The 23496-nt window shown below is 39.7% G+C and overlaps 1 protein-coding gene across 12 annotated transcripts in view; it reads left to right on the plus strand.

Moving 5' to 3' along the window:
• il6st (interleukin 6 cytokine family signal transduce) overlaps positions 1-23496 on the plus strand; it is an 85321-nt gene that overhangs the window by 46276 nt on the left and 15549 nt on the right. For 8 of the 12 annotated variants that reach the window (XM_041199682.1, XM_041199697.1, XM_041199691.1 and 5 more), the window contains 9 exons: positions 806-1114; positions 2642-2759; positions 4445-4617; positions 6728-6882; positions 7508-7667; positions 9713-9792; positions 12457-12670; positions 21226-21414; positions 22900-23001. In XM_041199682.1, the coding sequence (XP_041055616.1) occupies positions 806-1114; positions 2642-2759; positions 4445-4617; positions 6728-6882; positions 7508-7667; positions 9713-9792; positions 12457-12670; positions 21226-21414; positions 22900-23001 (1500 nt within the window). The remainder of the gene's footprint in view (positions 1-805; positions 1115-2641; positions 2760-4444; positions 4618-6727; positions 6883-7507; positions 7668-9712; positions 9793-12456; positions 12671-21225; positions 21415-22899; positions 23002-23496) is intronic. The other 4 variants (XM_041199721.1, XM_041199664.1, XM_041199714.1 and 1 more) reach the window with 1 other exon arrangement.

A 23496-nucleotide genomic window follows, 5' to 3' on the forward strand; every position in this document is an offset into this window, starting at 1 on the left:
AATGAAGTATTCTGACTTTAACAGTCAGAGGACCCATTCCCCAAACTGTCAGCAACTCACCAGGGTTAACTTGATGAGTGCACAGCAGGTAGTGCTTCTTTAGTGAAACTGACAAGTTGGGAATACTTTGTTCATTGAAACCAAAGACCTGCAGCCATAGCCAGATGAGAGTTTGGTTCTCTTATGACTCCTTCTCGGAGAGTGCTTTCAATGCTTAACAGCTTATTGCAGCTCTTGAAAAGCACTAATGGTAGCAGCAGCTGCTGCAGACATAGTTTTCCTGTCAGTTTGAATTGAGAACTTCCACATACCTTCTAAAAGTTTCACCAAAATACCTTGCCCAATGTCTTTATTTAATGAAGTAGATATTAAAGAGAATCATTGAATTCAAAAGCTTGCATTTTTTTTTCTGATCAGTCTTCACAAGCTTGATACCAAGCTGGAGCCAAATTGAAAATGATTAATTCAGATGATTTACTTCATCAGAAGATATGATTTTGATTTTCTACAATAAGCAATAAGATGTGCTGACTCTGTCTCTTGTACTAGATTTACCTTCTTGAGATACAACCTAATCAGTTATGAAAAAGATGATTTAAAAGATTGAAAATCGGTGAAAAGGTCTTGCTCTGATGTCTTCACTTTTCAGATTATTCCCCCTTACCTTTCATGTGCACTTTATTTCATGTCTTTTAAAAAAAAATCAGCTTGGACCAATCAACTACAAGTGTATAAATACTGTTAAGAGATTTATTTTGTGACTTTTAGATGTAGTTGCTAAAATAATTTCATTTCTTTCCTCTAGTAGATAGTTTAATTGAGAGACATGCCTACATCATACCGGAGTCACCAGTAATAGCATTTGGCTCGCAACTGGAAGCATCCTGCATCCTTAATGATTCCTTCGTAAAAAAAAGTAAAGTGGATGCGAACCAGGTATTCTGGAAGTTAAAGGAAAACAAAATACCAGAAAAATACTACCACACAGTCAATAATACAGTGTCTAATGTAAAGCTGACCATTTCCAGTGTTGGGAGTGCACTTCTGACCTGCAATGTACAACTCAATGAAGATCAAGTATCAACTGTCTTCGGAATACAAATTAGAACAGGATGTAAGTTTTTTTTTTCCCAGGGGCAAGAGAGATAAAAAGGGAATCTTCGCTTCATCAAACCATCTAGCCTTCTAATTTTTAGATATGACAAATAATATCCCAGAAGTAGGCATTATGTAAACTGAGACATTCCAGAAGTTAAGTTGACCAGAATAAAAAGATTGTGAGGATGGAGACAGGATTAAATAGACAATGTCAAAGTCTTGTGTATACAATAAAGTTTAGTTATTACAGTTTTATTATATATTTTGAGCATTCAGTAATTGTCCAGATACTATGGGAAAGGCTTAGCTTATCTGTATAAGGACAATTAGTGTGGCTGCATTCCATTTTTGGTGGTGGGCTGGAATCTGTGATTTTTGTTTTCTCCCTTCCCCTTCCCCACATTGACAAAGCATGTCCTGGGATTCCAAACACCAACAGCAGTATGGGTGTCCACAGAAAGACCTACCCCATTTATTTGGCAATAATGCCTTAGAGTCATAGCATTTGCCAACCAATCAAGCTAAAGCGTGAAAGAAACCAATTCATTTGCACTATTTCCAGTGTCTGAAGTTGAAATTGTAGCAGTTTAGGGAAATTTTCTGAAGGGATCACTAAGGACCCATGCACTTGAAAGTAAGCAGCTTGGCCTACTCCATTACTTCAAATTCAGAGAGCTGAGGAAAGAAGAGGATTTTATGGGTTTCTTCCCTTTCCCAACCCTTTAAAAACGCACAGATTTTGGTGTATCTGGAACTTACAAATTTCTTAAAATGGCAAATTCAGTGTTTGTGCTTCATATTATCCAAGTGCTGTCAGAGATGGTTCATAGCAAGAAATTGCTGAGGTTTTGTCGAGCAAGGAAAGTATTTTATATTTCTGCTTTATGTTCACAAAGCACCATCCACGGTTGCCATCTCCGTTCTTACAGCTTTTGATGAATCTGTTCCCTGTTTAGAAAAGTGAGTCAGCAGAGTAACTTAAACAAGTGCAACAGTCACAGTCCAGTAGGCTCATTCCAAAAATAAATATTGTTTCTATCCTGAATAAACAGTTAGTATCAGTTGGCTGTTTAACTATTTGCTAGCTCGTAATATGACAGTGCTCTGTTTTCAAGCGTGGCTGGGGTGGTGAGTTGTAGCAGCGAAATCAGTATTTAAAATAAAATACTTTTCCTGGCCTTACTAAACCTTTTATAGATGAGGTCAAAGTTCATCTTAAAGATTCAAGTGAGAAATGAGTAGCCAATAAAAAAGGATTGTGAATGTATTTGATTGTTTTGCACATTTTTCTAACTTTTAAAAACTACTTTGATTTAAATTTTACACAATGGAATGAACAGATGTCTTCAAACTACAGATGTGATCTGTGTTCAACCTCTCAAGCCTCAACAGTTCTGCCTACCAAACTGTTATGTTTGGGATTTTATTTTCTACTCATTGATTCTTTTCTTTCTTAAATTTTGTGAGTATAGAGCTTTAGAAACAGAGAATTCTTTTGTTATGAATTATGATGGAATGCATTTTTGTGGATTTTTTTCTTTAGTGCCACCAGAGAAGCCAAAAAACTTGTCATGTATTACATATCATGAAAGAAATATGACTTGCTCCTGGAATCCGGGAAATAATACATGCTTGCCAACTAGCTACCAGTTTAAATTGTCGTAAGTATGTAGTTGCTTTGTCAACAAGTGGTTTTACAGGTCATCCTCCTGAAAGTTAATGGCTGATTTTTATTCTTTATTCAGTTTTTAACCATGAAGAGAAATCAATTAAAATTTATTTCCTATATGTTTGGGAATTGCCTCAATTTTCATTCATTTGGAATTTAGCTTAGCTGACCAGTATTTGCATCATAGAATGCATTGAAAATATTACCATAACCATAAGACTGTAAGATATAGGAGCAAAAGTAGGCCATTTGGCCCATCAAGTCTGCTCTGTCATTCAATGAGGTCATGGCTAATCTGATAATCCTCAATTCCATTTTCCTGCCTTTTCCCTATAATCCTTGATTCCCTCACTGATTAAAAATCTGTCTCTCTCTGCCTTGAATATACTTAACGACCCAGCTTCTACAGCTCTCTGCAGTAAAAAATTCTGCAGATTAACTGCCCTCTGAGGGAAGAAATTCCTCCTTGTTTCCATTTTAATTGGGCGACCCCTTACTGTGAGATTATGCCCTCTAGTCCTAGACGCTCCCACAAGGGGAAACAACCTCTCATTCTTCTAAACTCCAATGAGTACACTGACATCCAACTGGAATCGATGATCTTTTAGCTCTTAATTGCATAAATCACTGCTGCCCTTTAAAGCTTCATATGTACTCCAACAAAAAAAAGTCTACCATGAAGGAACATGGTTCCCTAACCACAGAGACGCCATCTCTCTTCCTAGCAACTATCTGAGGCTGAATCAGACTGTTCGCAACTTTGGTGTCATATTTGACCCCAAGGTGAGCTTCCAACCACATATCCACACCATTGCCTACTTTGACCTCCATAACATTGCCCAACTGTGCCCATGGCTCAGCTCATCTGCTGCTGGAACCTCATCCGTATTTTTGTTATCCCGATGCTCAACTATTCCCATGATCTCTAGGCTTGCCTTCCATCTTCCACTCTCCATAAATGTGACGTCATCTAAAACTTTGCCCATATCCTAACTCACAACTGGTGCTGTTCATCAATCAGTCCCATTTTTGCTGACCTACACTGGCTCCTGGACTGGCAATGCCTCAACTTTAAAACTTTCATCCTTGTTATAAAGTTATTTCATGACTTTGCCCTTCGCTATCTCTCTAACCGTCTCCAGTCTTACAGATCTTCAAGACCTCCTTTAATTCTGGGCTGTTGCACATCCTGTTTTAATTGCTCCACAGTTAACGACTGCTCTTTCAGCTGTTTAGGTCCTGAACTCTAGAATTCCCTCCTTAACTGACACTCTCCCCTCTTTTAAGACCCTCCTTAAAACCTAGCTGTTTGAGCAAGGTTTTGACATCTGTCCTAATATCTTATATGGATTGGTTCAGATAATGCTGGTGAATGTTCCTGTGTTGTGCCTTGGGCCAATTAACTACATTAAAGATACTATTTATATGCAAGTTGTTGTTGTTGTTAAAGGGAAGCATTTAAAAGAATGAAATCTGAACAATATCCTTTGCCCCATCAAAAATATGAATGTAGTCAGTGATATTCCTGCAGGTAGGTTTGAATTATGTATGTTTAGGGGGCACATTGTTCAAACAGCATTGTTGAATAAATAGACACTTGCAGTAAGCCTAATTGATCTTACTATATTTTTTATATAAAATATTAAGTGTTGAAACATCCTAATTTTTGCTTTTCAGAATTGCACCTGACAAGTTGAAGTCATATCAGCTGCCAAATAACATGAACGACTCGTACACCATTTTCTACCCAAATATTTCTTATTTTGTTCGCAATGAAATCTGGGTGGAGGTACTTAATGACTTGGGCCGTGCAAAATCTGATCCACTATATCTGGATCCAGTTGATGTTAGTAAGTATGCATCAATGTATTATGGGAAAAACCTTATGAGCAATAGAGATTAACTCAAAAACAATATTTCCAGTGTTGAAACTAAAGTCACTCCTTGGCTATCATTTGTCAAAAAGTAGCTTATTATCCATAAATGTTTCCAAACAGGTTTAGACAGGTCCCTTTCCCAAGCATTAACTCCTTTGTTCCCTCCACGGCTGTTTGTTTAGCCTGCTGAAGATGTCCAGTATTTTCTGTTTCAATTTCAGATTTCCAACATTTGCAAGTTTTCTGCTGCTTCCCTATTTTTATGACATCTGTTCACACTCAGATGTATAGATTTAAGTCTAAAAACTTAAATGATGTGTAAAAGATTAATGGAAAAGTTGGTGACGCTTTAACCTTGATGTATTTAGCATATTTTACCATTTTTTAGTATATGTGCTGGCAACTTCAAGTGTCATTGGGCCAGTTAACTATATTAAATATACTATTTTTGTGTATCTTTACTATTTTTGATTCCTTTTATGCTGTTTAATTGGAACACCAACAATTATTTTTCCTAGAATTGGCTAGTTATGCAGGCTCAGCTGGATGTTAAGTTTTCCAGGACCCATCATTGTTACGATCTCAGTATAGACCTTTTTTTTTAAAAGAGGAAACCGGAAATCCCAGTTATTTACCAAAAGAATAAAGTCATAAGACTCCAACGTTTAAAGCAGAAGAATTTTCAAAATACAAGAGTCAAACCAAGCAAACACCAAGTACTATCTTAGATAACCTCCATATTCTAACACCAAAATCAACAGAAGTTAAATATGAATTGTGGTTGATTGTTAACTATAGATTACACATTAAATTACAGATATAACTAAGACAGATCTTAAGAATTGATTCAGCAGTCTACTCAGTACTTAGGTCATCAAACTCAGTCACAATGTCCTTCAAAACCCTGTCTTCCTTACAAAAAATTTCAGCTCCTCTCCTAGGAGCTAAACTGATCTCCAGTAAACAGTAGCGCACACCCAACCTGTGTTCCAGGAACGCGCTCTTTATCAAAAATGGCACACATCTGCAGAACCTTCTCAAATCTAATTGAGAGGTTCTGGATGACGTAGATTCACCAATGTTGTCTTCAAGTAACAGAAACAGCAAATAAGTATTTGCTTATTCTCAATTTCTGGATTTAACATCTGTCTTCAGCTCAGTAAGGCACCACTGGACTCCTCAACTGCTACTACTGAGCTTGCATGGCCCTGCATCAATTTGTGTAGCCTCAAGCAGTTTTAGTCTCTCTAAGTTTTGGTTTTCAGTTCCAGTTTTAGCTTCCTTAGAAACTGGGAACCGTCTCCCTTCCCGCTCTCAAACAGCAGGAAAAGTTTATCACCATACAGCAATAATGTTGAAAGGATGAAGTTCTGCAGGCCTTTTAGCTAGAACATTTAATATGGAAGTAGCCATACATAATATGATGTATCGAGCTACTGTCGTTTATTTTGCTAAAGTTGGAAATTTGCAGAACAGTTTTATTTTAACAAAACTCCTAAAATGTTTAGATGCATGCATCATGTTGGATTAATGCTAGCTTACATTTGCCCTTTGATGGAATTTATCTTGTTCTTCCAGCTCTTTATTCTATCCTCTTTCCTTCCCCCAACATCCCACCCTCCATGCACCCCTGCGCCGCCTTCCCCACAATCAATGACTGGGCTTTAAGCCATTTTTCTCTACACCATGGAACTCCCTCCCTCTTTCTACATCTTACTGCGTCTTCAGAATCTCTCTTAAGACCTTCTACATTGATGGTACTTTTTGCCGCCTTCCCTCAGCCCCATCCACCTGTTATTTCAGTTTGACGTGCCATTGAGAATTTTGGTAACTGTTATTGTAAACGTTTTCAGCCAACCAATGTTTTTACTTGTTCTTTCCAACATCAGTGTTACACAGAATTTGAAGAGTTGACAATTAACCTGCTTGCATATATGTTGTAGGATCACACAAAAACTGGAATTAGGATGCATAGTGTCATAATACTTGTTTTTTTTCCCCCTTTTTTTAAGCTTGCAGTCTGTCACCAAATCTGGTCTTATGGTTAACCATCCATGTTAAATTAGTTTCTCTTGTGTTTCAGTAAAGCCTGATCCTCCAAAGATAACTTCAGTGCAACATGTGATAGAAATAAGCACAGTCTTGGCTGTGAAATGGGAAAACCCATCTGTACCATATACATATCAACTCAAATACAATCTACGATATAGAATTGTTGATAGTCAGGAGTGGATGCAGGTAAAGAAGCAGAATATTCGTTGTATATATAAAGAACAGATTGTCAAACGTACTCTAATGAACTTTAAAGAATAGGTGAAAGCATTCAATAACAGATTTTGTCATTGCATAAACTTGGATTTCCATTTTGCTGTATGAAGAATAATTCCTAATTACAAGAAATAGTTTCCAGATATTTTTTAACCTTCCAGGAATTTAATTTTCAATTATTTCCTCATAATTCTTTCAATATTTCCCCATAATATGGAATGAAATAAACTCAAATAATAACTTTAGTTCCAATCATAATGTTTAATAACACATCTGCTTATGTCAACCAACTTAATCACAGCAGATGCCTATTCCCTGCCATTAGCCATTGCAGTACTTTTAAGTAGTGTAGCATTGTGTCGTTGAGATCAAGGTGACCCTAAGTTTGATCTTTTGTCAATGCTAAGTAAACTATCTCAGTGCTCACAGCTGTTTTGTACCTAAATTTATTCAATTATATCTGTGACACTGAGAAATCATTAGCTATTTATAAAATGTAGTGGTAGATGGCTTATCTTATGCCAACAATTAATTTATTAATGTTAACTTCATTATGCTCTATAGTTATTAACCTATGCTGTTGCTTTATTGACAGGTTCCTCCTGAGGATACAAAATCCCATCGGGCGTCTTTCTTGGTTCAAAACTTGAAACCTTTCACTGACTATGCCTTCGCAATTCGCTGTAAAAGAAATGACGAGACAGGATACTGGAGTGACTGGAGTTTGGAGAAAATTGGCAAAACTCTTGAAGCCAGTATGTAGATTAAAGAAACTTGAATTCTGTTGAATGTAGATATGTTAAATTAAATTGAAATCTGCTTAAGGAGTTCACTTAAATTCACTTAATTTTGAATGATGACACTTCTGATGCTACTGCAACCATCACCTTAAACATTCATTTCCTCCATTACCAGTGTACAGTGGCTGCAGCGTATATCATATACATGATGTACTGCAGAAACTCGAGGCCCCTTCGACAACATCTTTCAAATTCACAACCTCTGTCACCTAAAAGGTCAAGGGCAGCAGGCGCATGGAAAGACCACCACCTGCAAGTTCCCCTCCAAGTCACACACATCCTGACTTGGAAATGTATTGTGTTCCTTCACTGTCTCTAGGTCAAAATGCTGGAACTCCCTCCCCAACTCCACTGTGGTATACCAAGCCAACTGCCATGATTCAAGAAGGCAGCTCACCACTACCATTTCGAGCATTTAGAGATGGACAATACATTATTGCCTTGCTGATAACACCAATATTCCATGAACAAACTTTAAAAGAGAACTGCTAGGACTATATCATTAAAACAAGGTGCAATTGATGTCAGTTAGTTTCCAGATAGCATTGTCTGTATTTCTCCATTTTGGGAATGGATACAGGTGTAGTCCCCTGAGCCTGTTCCGCCATTTAGTGAGATCATGGCTGACCTGCGGCCTAACTCCATGTACCTACTTTTGCCCATATCCTTTATACCATTGATTAATAAAAATCACATCAGTCTCAGTTTTGAATTAACAATTGACCTAGCATCAATTGATCTTTGCGGAAGAGAGTTCCAAACATCCTCCGCCTTCAGTATGTAAAAGTGTTTCCTAGCTTCACATACGAAAGGTCCCATAGTTGTTGACTCCTCAACTAGTGGAAATAGTTTCCATCTACTCTATCAGTTCCCTTTAATATGTTGAAAATGTCAGTCAAATCACCCTGAATCTTCTAATTTTTGGAGACTACAACCCTGGCTTGTGTAACCTCTCCTCACACCGTAACCCTTGGAATCGAGAAATTATTCTGGTAAGTCTATGCTGCATACCGTCCAAGGCCAGTATACCCTTCCTCCAGGGTGTAGTGCCCAGAACTGAATATAGAGCTCTAAATGTAGTCTAACTGGTGCTTTGTAGTTATACTTCTACCCCTTTGTACTCTAGATACAAACCTCCATATCCAATTAATGTTTGATTATTTTCTGTACCATTTCATGATATTTTAATGACCTACACATGGACAACTTAAAGCAGATTTTAGGATATTTTCAAACAACTTTGCCCCAGATTAGGGCTTCCTTGAGCATTTTTATTGGTGAGCCCCTACTCCCCATGCCTTGCATTAAAATCTAGGTAAACTTTCGATTAGATGCTTGAGAAACTAATAGCAAAATTTTGTCTGGCTATTGTTTTACTGGATTAATCATGTACCTTTATTGGAAGCAATGTTTGTAAATTTAATCTACTGAGCACTTATTTTAAGAAGATAAACAAATGTACAATGGCAGTTTCACTGGAATTACCTGTGTTGAGACGGAAGGGGCCTAGTCCAGATGCTTAATAGTTGACAACTAATACAAAAGGAAAATACTGCAGACGCCCTGAAATCTGAAATAAAACAGAAGATACTGGAAATACTCAACAAGTCAGGCAGCATCTGTGGAGAGAAACGACATTAACATTTCGGCTTGATGACCTTTTATTAGAAGTTTTGATGAAAGGTCACTGACCTAAAGTGCAAACTGTGTTTCTCTCCACAGATGCTGCTTGGCCTGCTGAATATTTCCAGCATTTTCTGTTTTTATTACATTAACAGTTAGACTTGATTAAGGGTGGAAGAGCCAGGAAAGATTGAGGAGCAGTACCGAAGAGTTAGTAATTTTTTCAGCAAATGCCGACCAGCCACCCAAAATAACTGTTGGCATGAAACCATGTGCTCGAAATAGGCATTTGTGATATAAATACTGAGTCGAATTAATGCATAAATTGTTTTGTTTTAATTAAACCAATGCTTTTACCTCTACCATTTTATCACTAGATCCATTGCGAGGTCCACCCATTTGGAGAACAGTTGAAAACCTAGAATCTTCAAAGAGAAGGATACGTATCATGTGGAAGGTAACTTTGTTTACATAATGAAAATTTCCCTAGCACAGGCATCTCCAATCTACAAGCACCTAGTGACAAACACAGAGGAAATAGTAATTTTAAAATGCGTTGGCTGATGCTTTACCTGTGTAAAAGTCTATGTCTCATTTATAAATTGGGAAGATCAATTGCTAAATTGTCCAGTGTTTTTATTCCTTTTTGGAGAGTGGATAAATGGCGCTGCAAGGCTGGGCCATTCTGATCTACTTCATAATTCAATGAAGAATGTGCAGAACTCAGTTTATGTGACAAATAGTCATGGAATTGAAGTTATGGCCAGTTAGTTGGGAATCGAGGAGTCTAATCGATATTCTAAAACTAAGTCTCAGAAGATGTTGTCATATTAATTTACAGAATAATTGGGGGAATTATTGCTTTATATTGCCTGTCCAAACTTGTTAAAATAATACACCCAAGATAACTTAAGATGCAGGAGTACATTGTTAATATTTAAATATTAAGTGTGTATCTGTGTGTACAATGTGTTAATGGCTGGCCTTTTGATTGAAAGCTACTTTTTAAGGTTGGCTAATGTTTTTACAGCACATATACCAATGATACAAAACATGAATTGCTATGTAATTAGATTCCAGCCGTCAGACACTTTATTTATAGTCAATCAATGAGTGAATTATATAGTGCTCATCTTGGATGCCACTGAGTGGAAAAACATAACAATGAACATTGCATAATCTTTGGGATGTGGAAGCAACAATTTTGCACTAGCATTAAGCATTAGTTTTGATGTAACCTTTGAAATGGATTGGAATTTGTGCTGGGGTTTGAGAATTTTCTGTGAAGGAACAAATAACTACCTCCTCTCTTTCAGCCTGTTACTAAATAAACTGCAACTCCTTTTAACAGTTTTACCAGAACTGGATGCAATACTCTAGTTGTGGCCTAATCAGAGCTTTATCCAGGTTCAGCATAATTTCCCTTTTGTACTCAATACCTCGATTTATGAAGCCCAGTATCCCAGATGCTTATTATTGCCCCTCTCTCTCTCCCTTCTGCCAAAATGCATCATCTCACACTACAGGATGGTAGACAGTGGTGTTCCCCAAGGTTCAGTGCTAAGACCATTGTGTTTTTTTTTTGATATATCCAAATGACTTGGATATTGGAATACAGAGTAAAATTTGCCAATGATACCAAACTTAGAGGTGTGGTTGTCATTGAGGAAGATAGCAATCACCCTGCAATAAGTCATAGCTTAGTAGAATGGGTAGACAACTGGCAGATGGAACTGAAAACAGAAGTGTGAGGTGATGCATTTTGGCAGAAGGGAGAGAGAGGGACATTAAAGGCTTAATGGCACTGTTCTAAAGTGTGTACAAGGACAAATGAACCTGGTGGCAAGATTTATTGAGAAAGCAGTTCGCAAAGCACTTGGGATATTGGGCTTCATAAATAGTGGTATTGAGTACAAAAGGGAAATTATGCTGAACCTAGATAAAGCTCTGGTTAGGCCACAACCAGAGCATTGCATCCAGTTCTGGTCAACACACTTGAGGAAAGATGAGGATTCATGAGAGCATACAGAGGATAAATACCAGAATGGTTCCATAGTTCAGGGATTTTAGCTACAAGTTTAGGTCGTATAATTTGGGGTTATTCCCCTTGAAACAAAAGAGGTTGAGGGGAGATTTGATAGAGATCAGCCATGATCATACTAAATGATGGAGCAGGCTCAAGTGACCATGTGGTCATCTTCTCCTATTTCTTATGTTGTTAGGCTTGCAAGAAAGGGTATACAAAGAAAATCTCTCCCCTATAGCTGGTGGTACATGGACTAGGGGGCACAGAATTGAGATTTTGGGCAGTAGGTGCACCGAGGATGTGAGGAAGAACTTTTTTTTTATACAGCGAGTGGTAATGGCCTGCAACTTGCTGTCTACCAAGGTGATGAAAACAGAGATGATTGGTTTGAAAAGTAAATTTGATGGGCACTTGTGAGAAATAAATTTGTAGGACTTTAGGGTTAGAGTAGAAGGATGGGACTGATTGAATTACTCTACGGAGAGCTGGCATGGACACGATGGGCAGAAGGCCTCCTGTGGTGTAATGACTCTACAACAACACTAAAGTTCTGTAGTGGGCTGGAATCAAATAAAGGATGATACTAAACCTGGTGGTGTTGTGCCAGGATTAGCATCCAAGACTCAGGCCAGGATTTTCTGGCCCTGCCGTGGTGGGACCCGCCGCAGGGGGATGCAGCGGGCCAGCCAAAAGTCCATTAACTTTCGACAGGGCTGAGAAAGCTGAAAATGGCATCTGTGGACTGATGTTTTTTGAATTCTGCTGTCAGGTCCTTACATGTGCTGTATAAACACAGTTTGCTGCATTTTTTTCCTCATTTAATTTGTGTAGGTCTGCAGCTGTCTGCCTTCAGGGAGCTTGCTAGAGGTGCCCACCTGCACCCTCACTTTTGTTGGTGCCTGCCTTCTTTCTCTCCCCCCCCAGCAGCAATGAGTTTTTCTCGGTGCATGTTTCACACTGGCAGCCGAATAGTGCTAAGGATGCTATTCATTGTTTGTGCACTTTGCACAAATGTCTGTAGTGAAAATCAGCCTGCAATAACCTCAAATTCTACCTGAACTTCAGTAAATCAATTTAACCATTTTAAAATTACAGGAACTAGCTAAGTCAGATGCAAATGGAATTATCTTGAAGTACCAAATAACAATTACGGAAAAGAGGTCTATGAAAATCGAAAGGATTGAAACTGAAAAGCTAGAATACAGTATTACTCTTTCAAATGAGGAATATGAAATCAGACTTAATGCCAGCAATTCAGCTGGTGACTCTCCTAATGAAATTTTAATACTGCCGGCAGCAAGGAAGTCAGGTAAGCTAAGTTTTATGATAATAGAAAGTGGTATGTGAAAATAGGCCATTCAGTCTTTCAAACCCATTCCCTCTACATGTTTGTTCTGCAGTGAAGTTTACTAAACCCACTAAATTCCCTGAGTAATACTAATCAGTACCTGCAAAATCTTCCAAGACATTCAAGCGTTATGAAATGTTGTTCCTTAATACTGGGGGCAAACAAGTCAAATTCCAAGATCTATGCCTTTTTTACATTCAAACCTCTCGCGTTCATGGGAGTTCACATCCATTATCCCAGCAGTTCAGGAAAGGCAGGCATAGCTAAGACAGGTTCCCATCGCAACATTTTTTACTTGGAGGAAGCGAATGGAGTTAAAGGAAAAGTTGTTCAATGTGAGATCACGTTCAACCAGGCAGACGATGGGGACTTGTTGGATCTCCATTCAAGGAAATAAAGGGGAGCTCTCAGATCGACCAGGTGAAGGTTGGATGTGTACAGGGATTGGACATCCATTGTGAAAAGAAGACAGGGCTAGGAAACTGTTAGAGGCAGAAGATGCTAGAAGAATTCAGATGTAGTCGGGAAGAGACTGGGGCGATAGGAAAATATCAGTTTAGTAAGGCAAGAACAGGCTGAACCAATGGATCTACCAGGCAGCCCTGTTTGTGAATCTTGGGAAAGAGACAGAATCAAGTTGCAAGAGATTGGGGGGGTATGAGGTTGGAAGCCATGAAAGGAAAATCTCCAAAGGAGATGAGGTCAGTGATTGTCTTGGTTGTAATAGTTTGTGGTATGAGAGACTTCAGTCACGTGGATAGATTGAGACTTTCACCATAGAGAAGAGAATGGTGAGAGGAGATTGGGATCTGAGCAGAGTAGATAGGGAGAAATGGCACCCGTTTGCTAAAGGTTAAGAACCAGTGGAAACTAATTTAAGGTGATTCATAAAAGAATCAGAAGAGAGATGAGGAAAAATTTTTAAAAGCAACAAAGTTGTTAGGATCTGGAATGCATTTCCTGTGAGTGGTGGAAACAGATTCAATTGTGCCTTTCAAAAGGAAATTGGATAATTATCTGAAGATAAAAAAATTGGAGGGCTCAGAGAAAAGGCAGTGGAGTGGAATTAACTTGAGTGGCTCTTAGAGCTAGCACAGACCATAAGGCTGAATCATCTACTTTTGCACTATGATATTAGGTGACGGGGTCATGGTCCAGGGGAGGAGATGTCAGAGAGTTGGTGTTCAGCCAAGAAAGTAATGGTCACTTTGCCCAACAGCTGCGCCATCGTTGTCAGTAGGTTTGATCACACTGTCAAGGTTCCTACCAAAATGGACTCTGTTAAGGACTCTGTTAAGGACTCTGAGAACACACAGTACTGCAAATTCAGAGAGAGTTCAAGTGAGTGTAGGAAGCAGACAAATTGACAGAACTAGGTCACACTGGCATTTCTCATCGGGAAGATCTAGAGCTGGGAAGAGGTCACAGGGAGCGGTCCAAGTTGGAACCATAAAACATAAAATGCTGGAAATACTCAGGTCTGGCAGCATCTGTGAAGAGAGAAACAGAATTAACATTTCAAGATGATGACCTTTGGTCAGAACGAGAAAAAGTTCCGTAACAGGTATTAAATACAAAGGCAAGGAGGGAGGGAGGGGCATGATCAAAAAGGAAATTCTGTGATAAAGACAAGTGAGATTTAAGATCAGCCTTGAGCAGCTTCATAGGAACATAGGACAGGGGAGCAGGAGGCCTTTCGGCCCTTTGAGCTTCCCCTGCCATTTGATAGGATCATGGCTGATCAGGTTGTGGTCTCAACCCCATTTTGCCATCTGCCCCCATTAACCCTTGACTCGTTTTTCTATCAAAAATCTATCTAACTCAGCCTTGAATAAATGCAATGACCTAGCCTCCACTGCTTTTTGGGGAAGAGAATTCCACAGACTAACAACCCTCAGAAAAATATTCTCCTGATCTCCATCTTAAAAGGGAAACCTCTTATTTTTAAACTCTGTCCTTAGTTCTAGGTATCCACCCTAACAAGCCCCCCCTCAGGATCTTGTATGGTTCAATAAAATCACCTCTCATTCTTCTAAACTCCAGTAAGTATAGGCCCAACTTGTTCATAAGATAAGCCCTTCATCCCAAGGATGAATCAAGTGAACCTTGCGTAAGAATTAGGAGAGGGAGTAGACCATTCAGTCCTTCAAGCCTTCTCTGCCATTCAGTGAGCTCATGGCTGATCTACTTGAACACTATTTTCCTGCACTATCCCAGTATCCCTTGATGTTTTTAATATATAGAAACCTATCGATCTTCGTCTTGAACCTGCTCAACAACTGAGCCTCCACAGCCCCCTGGGGCAGAGAATTCCAAAGATTCACCGCCCTCCTGAGTGAAGAAATTCCTCCTCATCTCAGTCCTAAATGGCCTGTCTCTTATTCTGAGACTTTGCCCCCTGGTTTTAGGACTCCCCCCAAAAAAAAACAGCTACTCTGTTGAGCCCTGTAAGAATTTTGTATGTTTGAATGAGACCACCTTTCATTCTTCTAAACTCCAGAGAATAAAGACCCAGTCTATTAATCTTTCTTCATTGGACAATCCTTCCATCCAAGGAATGAGTTTGGTGAACCTTTGTTGTGTGCCCTCTATGGCAGGTATATCTTTTCTTGGGTAAGGAGATCAAAAATCCAAGTTGACTCTGCTGAATCCTACCATTATTTCTAAGTGTCCTGTTACCATATTCTTGAAAATAGATTCCAGCATTTTCCCTACCATTGATGCCTAACAAGTCTGTAGTTGCCTGTTTTCTCTCTTCCCTCCTTTCTTGTATAGTGGAATTACATTTGCCACCTTCCAATCTGCAGGATTATTCCAGAGTCTGTAGAATTTTGAAAGAATACCACCAATGCATCTACTAACTCGACAATCACCTCTTTCAACACTCTGAGATGTATATCATCAGGTCCAGGGATTTGTCTACTTTAAGTTTTTGTTTATTCATTTATGGGAGGTGGCTAGGCCAGCATTTATTGCCCATCACTAATTGCCCTTGAGAAGGTGGTGGTGAGCTTGAACCACAGCAATCCATGTGGTGTAGGTACATCCTTAGTGCAGTTAGGGAGGGAATTCCAGGATTTTGACCCCATGGCGATATATTTCCAAGTCAGGATGGTGAGTGGCTTGGAGGGGTACTTCAAGGTGGTGGTGTTCCAATGTGTCTGCTGCTCTTGGCGTTCTAGATGGTAGTGGTCATGGGTTTGGAAGGTGCTGTCTAAGGAGCCTTGGTGAATTCCTGCAGTGCATCTAGTAATTGGTGCACACTTTTGCAACTGTGCATCGGTGATGGAGGGAATGAATGTTTGTGGAAGGGTTGCCAATCAAGTGAGGTCCTTATTCCTGGATGGTGTCAAGCTTCCTGAGTGTTGTGGGAGCTGAACTCATCCAGGTAAGTGGAGAGTATTCCGTCACACTCCTGACTTCTGCTTTGTAGATGGTGGGCAGGCTTTGGGGAGCCAGGAGGTGAGTTACTTGCCGCAGGATTACTAATGTAATCCATTCTAATGTCCTTTTGGGAAAGAAATCTGCTATCCTTCCCTGGTCTGGCCTCCGTGTAACTCCAGACCCTCAGCAATGTCTGAATAAGGTCAATTAGCGTTGGGCAATAACTGCTGGCCTAGCCAGTGATGCTCACATCCCATGAATGAATAAAACAAATAGGACTCCTAGCCTCTGACCTGTTCTTGTAGCCACAGTGTTTATATGGCTACTCCAGTTCAGCTTCTGGTCAATGGTAACCACCACCTGCTCAGTCTTAAGTTGCTAGATCTGTTTGAAATCTATCCCACATAGCACGGTGGTAGTGCCAGACAATACGACAGAGGGTATCCTCAATGTGAACGTGGACTTTGTCCCCACAAGAACTGTGCGGTGGTTGCTCCTACCAGTATTGTTATGGACAGATGCATCTGCAGCATGCAGCCTGGTGAGGATGATGTCAATTATGTTTTATCCTTTTGGTTCCCCCCAACTTGCCACAGATCCAGTCTAGCAGCTATGTCATTTAGGACTCGCCCAGCTTGATCTGTCCTGATGCTAGCAAGCCACTCTTGGCAATGGACATTGAAGTCCCCCACCCAGAATACATTCTGCGCCCTTGCCATCCTCAGTGCTTCCTTCAAGTAGTTTTCAACATGGAGTAGAACTGTTTCATCAGCTGTGGGGGGAATGTACGTGGTTACAGGAGGTTTTCTTGCCCATGTTTGACCTGAGGCCTGAGACTTCATGGAGTCCGGAGTCAATGTTGAGGACTCCCAGGGCAACTCCCTCCCGACTGTATACCACTGTGCCACCACCTCTGCTGGGTCTGTCCTGCCAGTGGGACAGGACTTACCCAGGGATGGTGGTGTCTATGACATTATCTGTAAGGTATGATTTCACGTGTGTACACGAGCAAGGAGCAGGAGTAGGCCTTTCGGCCCCTCATGCCTGGTCCATCATTTAATAAGATCATGACTGATCTGAGAGTGATCTCAATCTGCATCCTGCCTACCCCAATAACCTATCACTCCCTTGCTTACTAAGAATCTATCCACTTCTGCCTTAAAAATATTCAAAGACTCTGCTTCTGCTTTTCAGGAAGAGAGTTCCAAAGGCTCACGACCCTCTTGAGAGAAAAATCTTTGCCTCATCTCTGTTTTAAATGGGTGACCCCTTATCTTTAAAGGGTGACCCCTGGTTCTAGATTCGCCCACAAGAGGAAACATCCTCCCCGCATCCACGTTGTCTTGCCCCTCAGGATCTTGTATGTTTTAATCAAGTCGCCTCTTACTTTAAGACCATAAGACATAGGAGCAGAAATTAGGCCAATCGGCCCATCGAGTCTGCTCTGCCATTCAATCATGGCTGATAAGTTTCTCAACCCTATTCTCCTGCCTTCTCCCCGTAACCTTTGATCCCCTTACCAATCAAGAACCTATCTATCTTGGTCTTAAATACATTCAATGACCTGGCCTCCACAGCCTTCTGTGGCAATGAATTCCATAGATTCACCACTCTCTGGCTAAAGAAGTTCCTCCTCATCTCTGTTCCAAAAGGTCTTCCCTTTACTCTGAGGCTGTGCCCTCAGGTCCTAGTCTCTCCTACTAATGGAAACACCTTCCCCACGTCCACTCTATCCAGGCCTTATTCCTCTAAACTCCAGCAGATACAAGCCTAGCCTGCCCAACTTTTCCTCATAATACAACTCGCCCATTCCAGTTATTAGTCTGGTAAACCTCCTGAGCTGCTTCCAATGTATTTACATCCTTCCTTAAATAAGGTGACCAATACTGTCACAGTACTCCAGACGTGACCTCACTAGTGCTCTTTATAACTGAAGTATAACCTCCCTACTTTTGTATTCAATTCCCCTCGCAATAACTGGTAACATTCTATTAGCCTTCCTAATTACTTGCTGTAACAGCATACTAGCCTTTTGCGATTCATGCACTAAGACACCCAGATCCCTCTGCATCTCAGAGCTCTGAGTATGACTGTCAGGCTGTTGCTTGACTAGTCTCTGAGACAGCTTTCCAAATTTTGGCACAAACCACCCCCCCTAGATGTTAGTAAGGAGGACTTTGCAGTGTTGATAGGGCTGAATTTGCCGTCGTCATTTCCCTGAAGGACATCAGTGAATCAGATTGATTTTTCTGACAATCGGCAATGGTTTCATGGTCCTCATTAGACTTTTAATTCCAGATTTTTATTGAATTCAAATTCCACCGTCTGTCGTGGTGGGATTCAAACCTGTGGTCCCCAGAGCATTATCTTTGGTCTCTGGATTACTAGTGTGGTAACACAACCCACCTCCTCCACCTAAGTCCCATTAATTTCTCTTGTACTTTCTTTTAACTAATATTAATATCTTGCAGCTCCTCATTTACACTAGTTGCTTGATTCTCCTTTATTCCTGGGAGTAGTATTTTCCTCCATGAACACAGACACAAAGTGTTTGATTAGTTTCTGCGCCATTTCCTTATTCCCTGTTATAAATTCTCCTGACACCACTTATAATGGACCCATATTTGTTTTTGCTAATCTTTTCTTTTTTACATACCTACACAAACTTGTACAGTCCATTTTTATGTTTTTCACTAGTTTACCCTCATATTCTGTTTTTCCTTTCTTAATGCTTTTCTTGATCCTTCTTTACCAAATTCTAAAATGCTCCCAATTCTCAGGCTTACTATTTTTTTTGGCAATTTTATGTACCTCTACTTTTGACTTAATGCAATCCTTGATTTCTTTCATTAGCCACAGTTGGAACACTTCTTGTTGGGTTTTTGTGCATTAAAGGAATGTATTTTTGATATAAACCAGATATTAGTTCTTTAAATATTAGCCATTGCCTGTCCACTGTCATACTTTTGAATGTAATTTCCCAATCCACCATAGCCAATTTGCTCCTCATACCTTCATAGTTTATTTTGTTTAGATTTAAGACCCAAGACTCTGATAGAATTATACATGAAAATGATGTAGTTCAAACATATTATGGTCACTCTTTCCTAAAGGCTCCTTTACAACAAAATTATTAATTATCCCCTTGTCATTGCACAATACTAGACCTAAAATAGCCTGTTCCCTAGTTGCTTCCTCACTGTAATGCTCTAGAAAACCATCTTGCATAATTCCAAGAAGTCTTCCTCCGCAATATTAGTACTAATTGGCTTTACCCAGTCTATATGTACATTGAGATTCCCCCATGATTACCATATTACCCTTACACGCACCTCTAATTTCCTGATTTATACTGTGATTTACATTATCACTCCTGTTTGGTGACCTATAAGCAACTCCCACCAATGTTTTCTGACCTTTGCTGTTTCTTAGTTCCACGTAAACTGATTCTATGTCCTGATCTTTAGAATTAAGGCTATCTCTCACTAACTACTATTGTCCTCTTTAATTAACAGAGAAGCCCCACCACCTTTTCCCAGCTTCCTGTCCTTCCTGAATGTCACATACCCTTGGACATTCAGGTCGCAGCTTTGGTTTCCTTATAACCATGCCTCTGAAGATGCCACCTTCCAAACTAGCACTTTGAATATGTCTTCCTTTTTCCCCAAGCAAGGAATCCTCCACTGATTCTGATGCCTGCACCTCAGTTCTCACCCTCCCAGAACCACTATAAGATTCCTTGCCCTCACCTTCCATCCCACCAGCTTCTGCGTTCAACAGATCATTCCCACAGCTTCCAGTGTGACGTCCCACATTTTACTCTTCCCCTTCTCTTTTGCATACTGAAGGGCTGTTCCTCCACGATCCCCTAGTCCACCACACAACCATCCCCAGATCACCTCTCCCCATCCCACAACACCTTTCTATGCAAGCACATGAGATGCAAACACTGGTGCCTTTACTTTCTCCCTTCTCGCCTGCAAGTCACCTGTACATTGGTGAGACAAAACACAGGTTGGGTGACCATTTTGCTGAACACCTCTATTCAGTCCACAAGCTTGACCCTGAACTTCCAGTCACTTGTCATTTTAATTCTCTGAACAGCACTGAGGAAGAGTCATACAGACTTGAAATGTTGGTTCTGTTTCCCTCTCCACAGATTTTCCCAGACCTGCTGAATTTTTCCAGCATTTCCAGTTTTTATTTTAATTTTCTACTCTACTCCACTCCCACATTGGCTTCTCTGTCATCAATGAAGTTCAACGAAAGCTCAAGGAACAGTAATGTTGAGTAACACGATCTTTTAATCAGGCACTTTATAGCTTTCCTGACTTAGCAAACAACTTCAGATTATAACTGTTGCCCCCATTTTTTTCTTTGTATTTATTTTGTTTTTTGCTTTATTTTGTATATAAACAGTGATGATTCCACCTTTCCTATTTGCACATCTTCTGAATCCATGTTTTGTTTCTTTTTGTCCCACCACCCGCACCCACCCCGCTCCCCACCCAACTCTCTCCCTCTGTACTTGCTTAAAACTTGTCATTCTCTAACTTTTTCCAGTTCTGATGATATGTCTTCAACCTGAGACCTTAACTCTTTCTTTCTTCACAAATGCTGCCAGACCTGTTGACTATTTCCAGCATTTTGTTTTTCCTCTTAATTATTCCAAAATCTTTTCTATTTAAAAATTGTAAAAAAAAATCCTGAAACTCAACACAGTTCAATATTTGATGTGCCTCCAGTTTGAGCATTATTTACAACTTGCAAATAATGAATAAAGGAAGAAAGAAAAACCTTGGGTCAATTTCAGAAAAACTGGTAAATTCTAGGGCAAGACGGGCAGGTCACACACTGCATTGTACAAGCAACCCCCCAACCCCTCCCTCTGCCGCCTTCAAACCTGGCAGCAGGGGGAGTATAAAATTCTGCCCCAAAACTGTGGAGTGGAGCTTATACCTACAACTTTCTGATTTCGAATTGTGTGTTACAACTGAAACCAGGCTAACAGAAGTATGTGATTTATAAAAGTAAGAGTTCCAAAGTTGCATTAGAAATATAATCCAGAATGAGCTTTCAACTTTAGGCAGCAAACATTCCTTTCAATGCAAAATGTGTTAATTCTGTTTTAGCACTGCCACCTGTACAAAATCTCCGTGCTTACCCTCAAGATGATCAGTTGCTGGTGGAGTGGAAGCCCCCTGTTCCTGCAGTGAGCAGCTACGTGATAGAGTGGTGTGAAGAGTCCAGCAAGGATTTATGTCCTGGGCCTTTATACTGGCAACGTGTGCAAAAAACTGAAAGCAAGGCTTTTTTAAAAGGTGTGTGTTTTTGTCACTTTAGCGTATGTAAAGGGCAAATGTGCAATGTGATTGCCTGCCGATTACTTTATTTTATTTTTACTTTGCTCCATGGCCCTGTGTTAGAACATAGGAGTGATTTTCAACATTTGTGCTTATTGGAAATTTAAGTACAAATGGTGCACAATTGTCCAGCCAGTATTTTAAATGATTTGAAAATTGTGCACAGTGTGTTTGCTAAGTTTATCCTAAATAGCCATTCTTAGAGTATGCATCTTTTGATTGGATTTCACAGATTTGGTAAGTATATAGTATAAGCTATGGGCCTTAGGTATAGACTTAATCATAAAGTACTTCCAATCACACCTGCTGGTTGTGGATTTTAACATCAATAAATATTCCTGGTTGGGACCATACTGGATTTTTTATCTACTTCAGTAGTATTCCAGCAGTGAATTGTAATTATTTCAACATGTTTTATTTCTTTACATCTGGTTAAGTTTTTCCACTCTATTGAGTTCCCAAGAACATTCCTTGTCCAAAAATGCTAGCAGATGATGCCAATTTTTTATTAGCTAATACCCTATGGGCTACTTAAGAATATTTTGAATTGGCTCTATTATTTATCCTTTCCTTCTATGAAATTATCTCTGTATTAGAAGGGTACTCACTTTGCCTTTTATAAATGTAATGAATCAACAAATCACTTGGACGGCTAACTGATTTTGGATTTGTTGAGGGAGGTTTGGGGGAATGCTTTCATTTCTTAATTTCGTCAAATTGTAGCCTGCATTAATGTATCAAGTTTCACAGATTCATTTGACATAAGCTAACCAATTGGTAATACATGTATTCCCCATTTACAGCGCGTTGTAATATTGTTTTACCCGATATCACACAGATGGTAAATTAGGAAAGTTCCCCAAAGCGCTGCCACCATTTTCATTTTAGCAAGTTTACTGAGCACATTCAGTCATTTTAAACTGGAGTTTCATTGCCTCACCTGCTCATCGCTTCTCCCACTCGCTGACCCCCTCGTGCTCACCGCCTCCCTCCTCCACTCTCCTCGCTGCTTCCCACCACCCACCTACAGCTCCCTCCTTCCCACTTGCTCCACCGCTTCTTCTCTCTTGCCGCCCCTTTCCCGAGCCTTTGCTCAGCGAAGTTTCAGGTGAGAGATGCGGCAACCAGGAAAGGCAGGGAGGGTTGGTGAGTGGTAAGCTGGCGGGGGAAAGTGACAATCAGAAGGCAAGTTTAGTAAAGTTTATCAATTAGTAAAAGCTCGTAAGTCGATTTTTGGGCCAGTTAGGTTCAAGGCAGCCAATAGGTTCTTAAAGTAAAAATTACAGGTCAGGAACATAACCTGTGTGCTCTTTCTTGCATTCTTATAGGAAAGTGATTTTTGTTTGGCATGGTTTTGTAGAAACACATCAGGAGTGTTAAACAAGGGATAGCTGTATAGAAGTTGAAGTAATATCTGTTTAATTTCACTTCTTTCTTCTACAGATAATGTTATGCCATTCAAGCGCTATAGGATAACTACTTACCCTCTGTACAGCGGTCGCCCAGGAGCTCCGTTGTCAAAACTGGCATATCTACAGCAAGATCGTATGTACACACTACTTATACTAACAATAAATGCAGAACGCATTATTTTCTAATGGCTTAATTCTTAAATATATTAATTCATGAATATATTAACATAATGTTTAAATGATTAATTCTCCTGCATATTCAGTCCATTGTATGAACCTGTCTTAATATACATTGAAAAAGACTATAGAACAGAGTACATTGTCCTTTCTTCTCTGGGACGTAACAATTCAATTCCTCAGTAAGAATTCTTCTGATTGTTAGACCAACAATCTCACTACATTTGTCAGTAAAGGGCATCCTAATTGAAATAAGTTTGAACCCTGTTTGTGGTAGGTACAAGTTCATTGCACAAAACTGTCAATTTGCCAATAACACTAAATCAGCATAAGAAAGGAAAATTCACTGATAATTAAATAATTTGATAAGATTGGAAGTTAAGGTTTTCAGGGGAAGGTGTTTGTAGAACTTCTTGTTTTGTTTTTTTTTCCATGCTGTATCCAGCCTGAA

Source organism: Carcharodon carcharias, chromosome 1 (assembly GCF_017639515.1).
Source record: "Carcharodon carcharias isolate sCarCar2 chromosome 1, sCarCar2.pri, whole genome shotgun sequence".
Lineage (NCBI taxonomy): Eukaryota > Metazoa > Chordata > Chondrichthyes > Lamniformes > Lamnidae > Carcharodon > Carcharodon carcharias.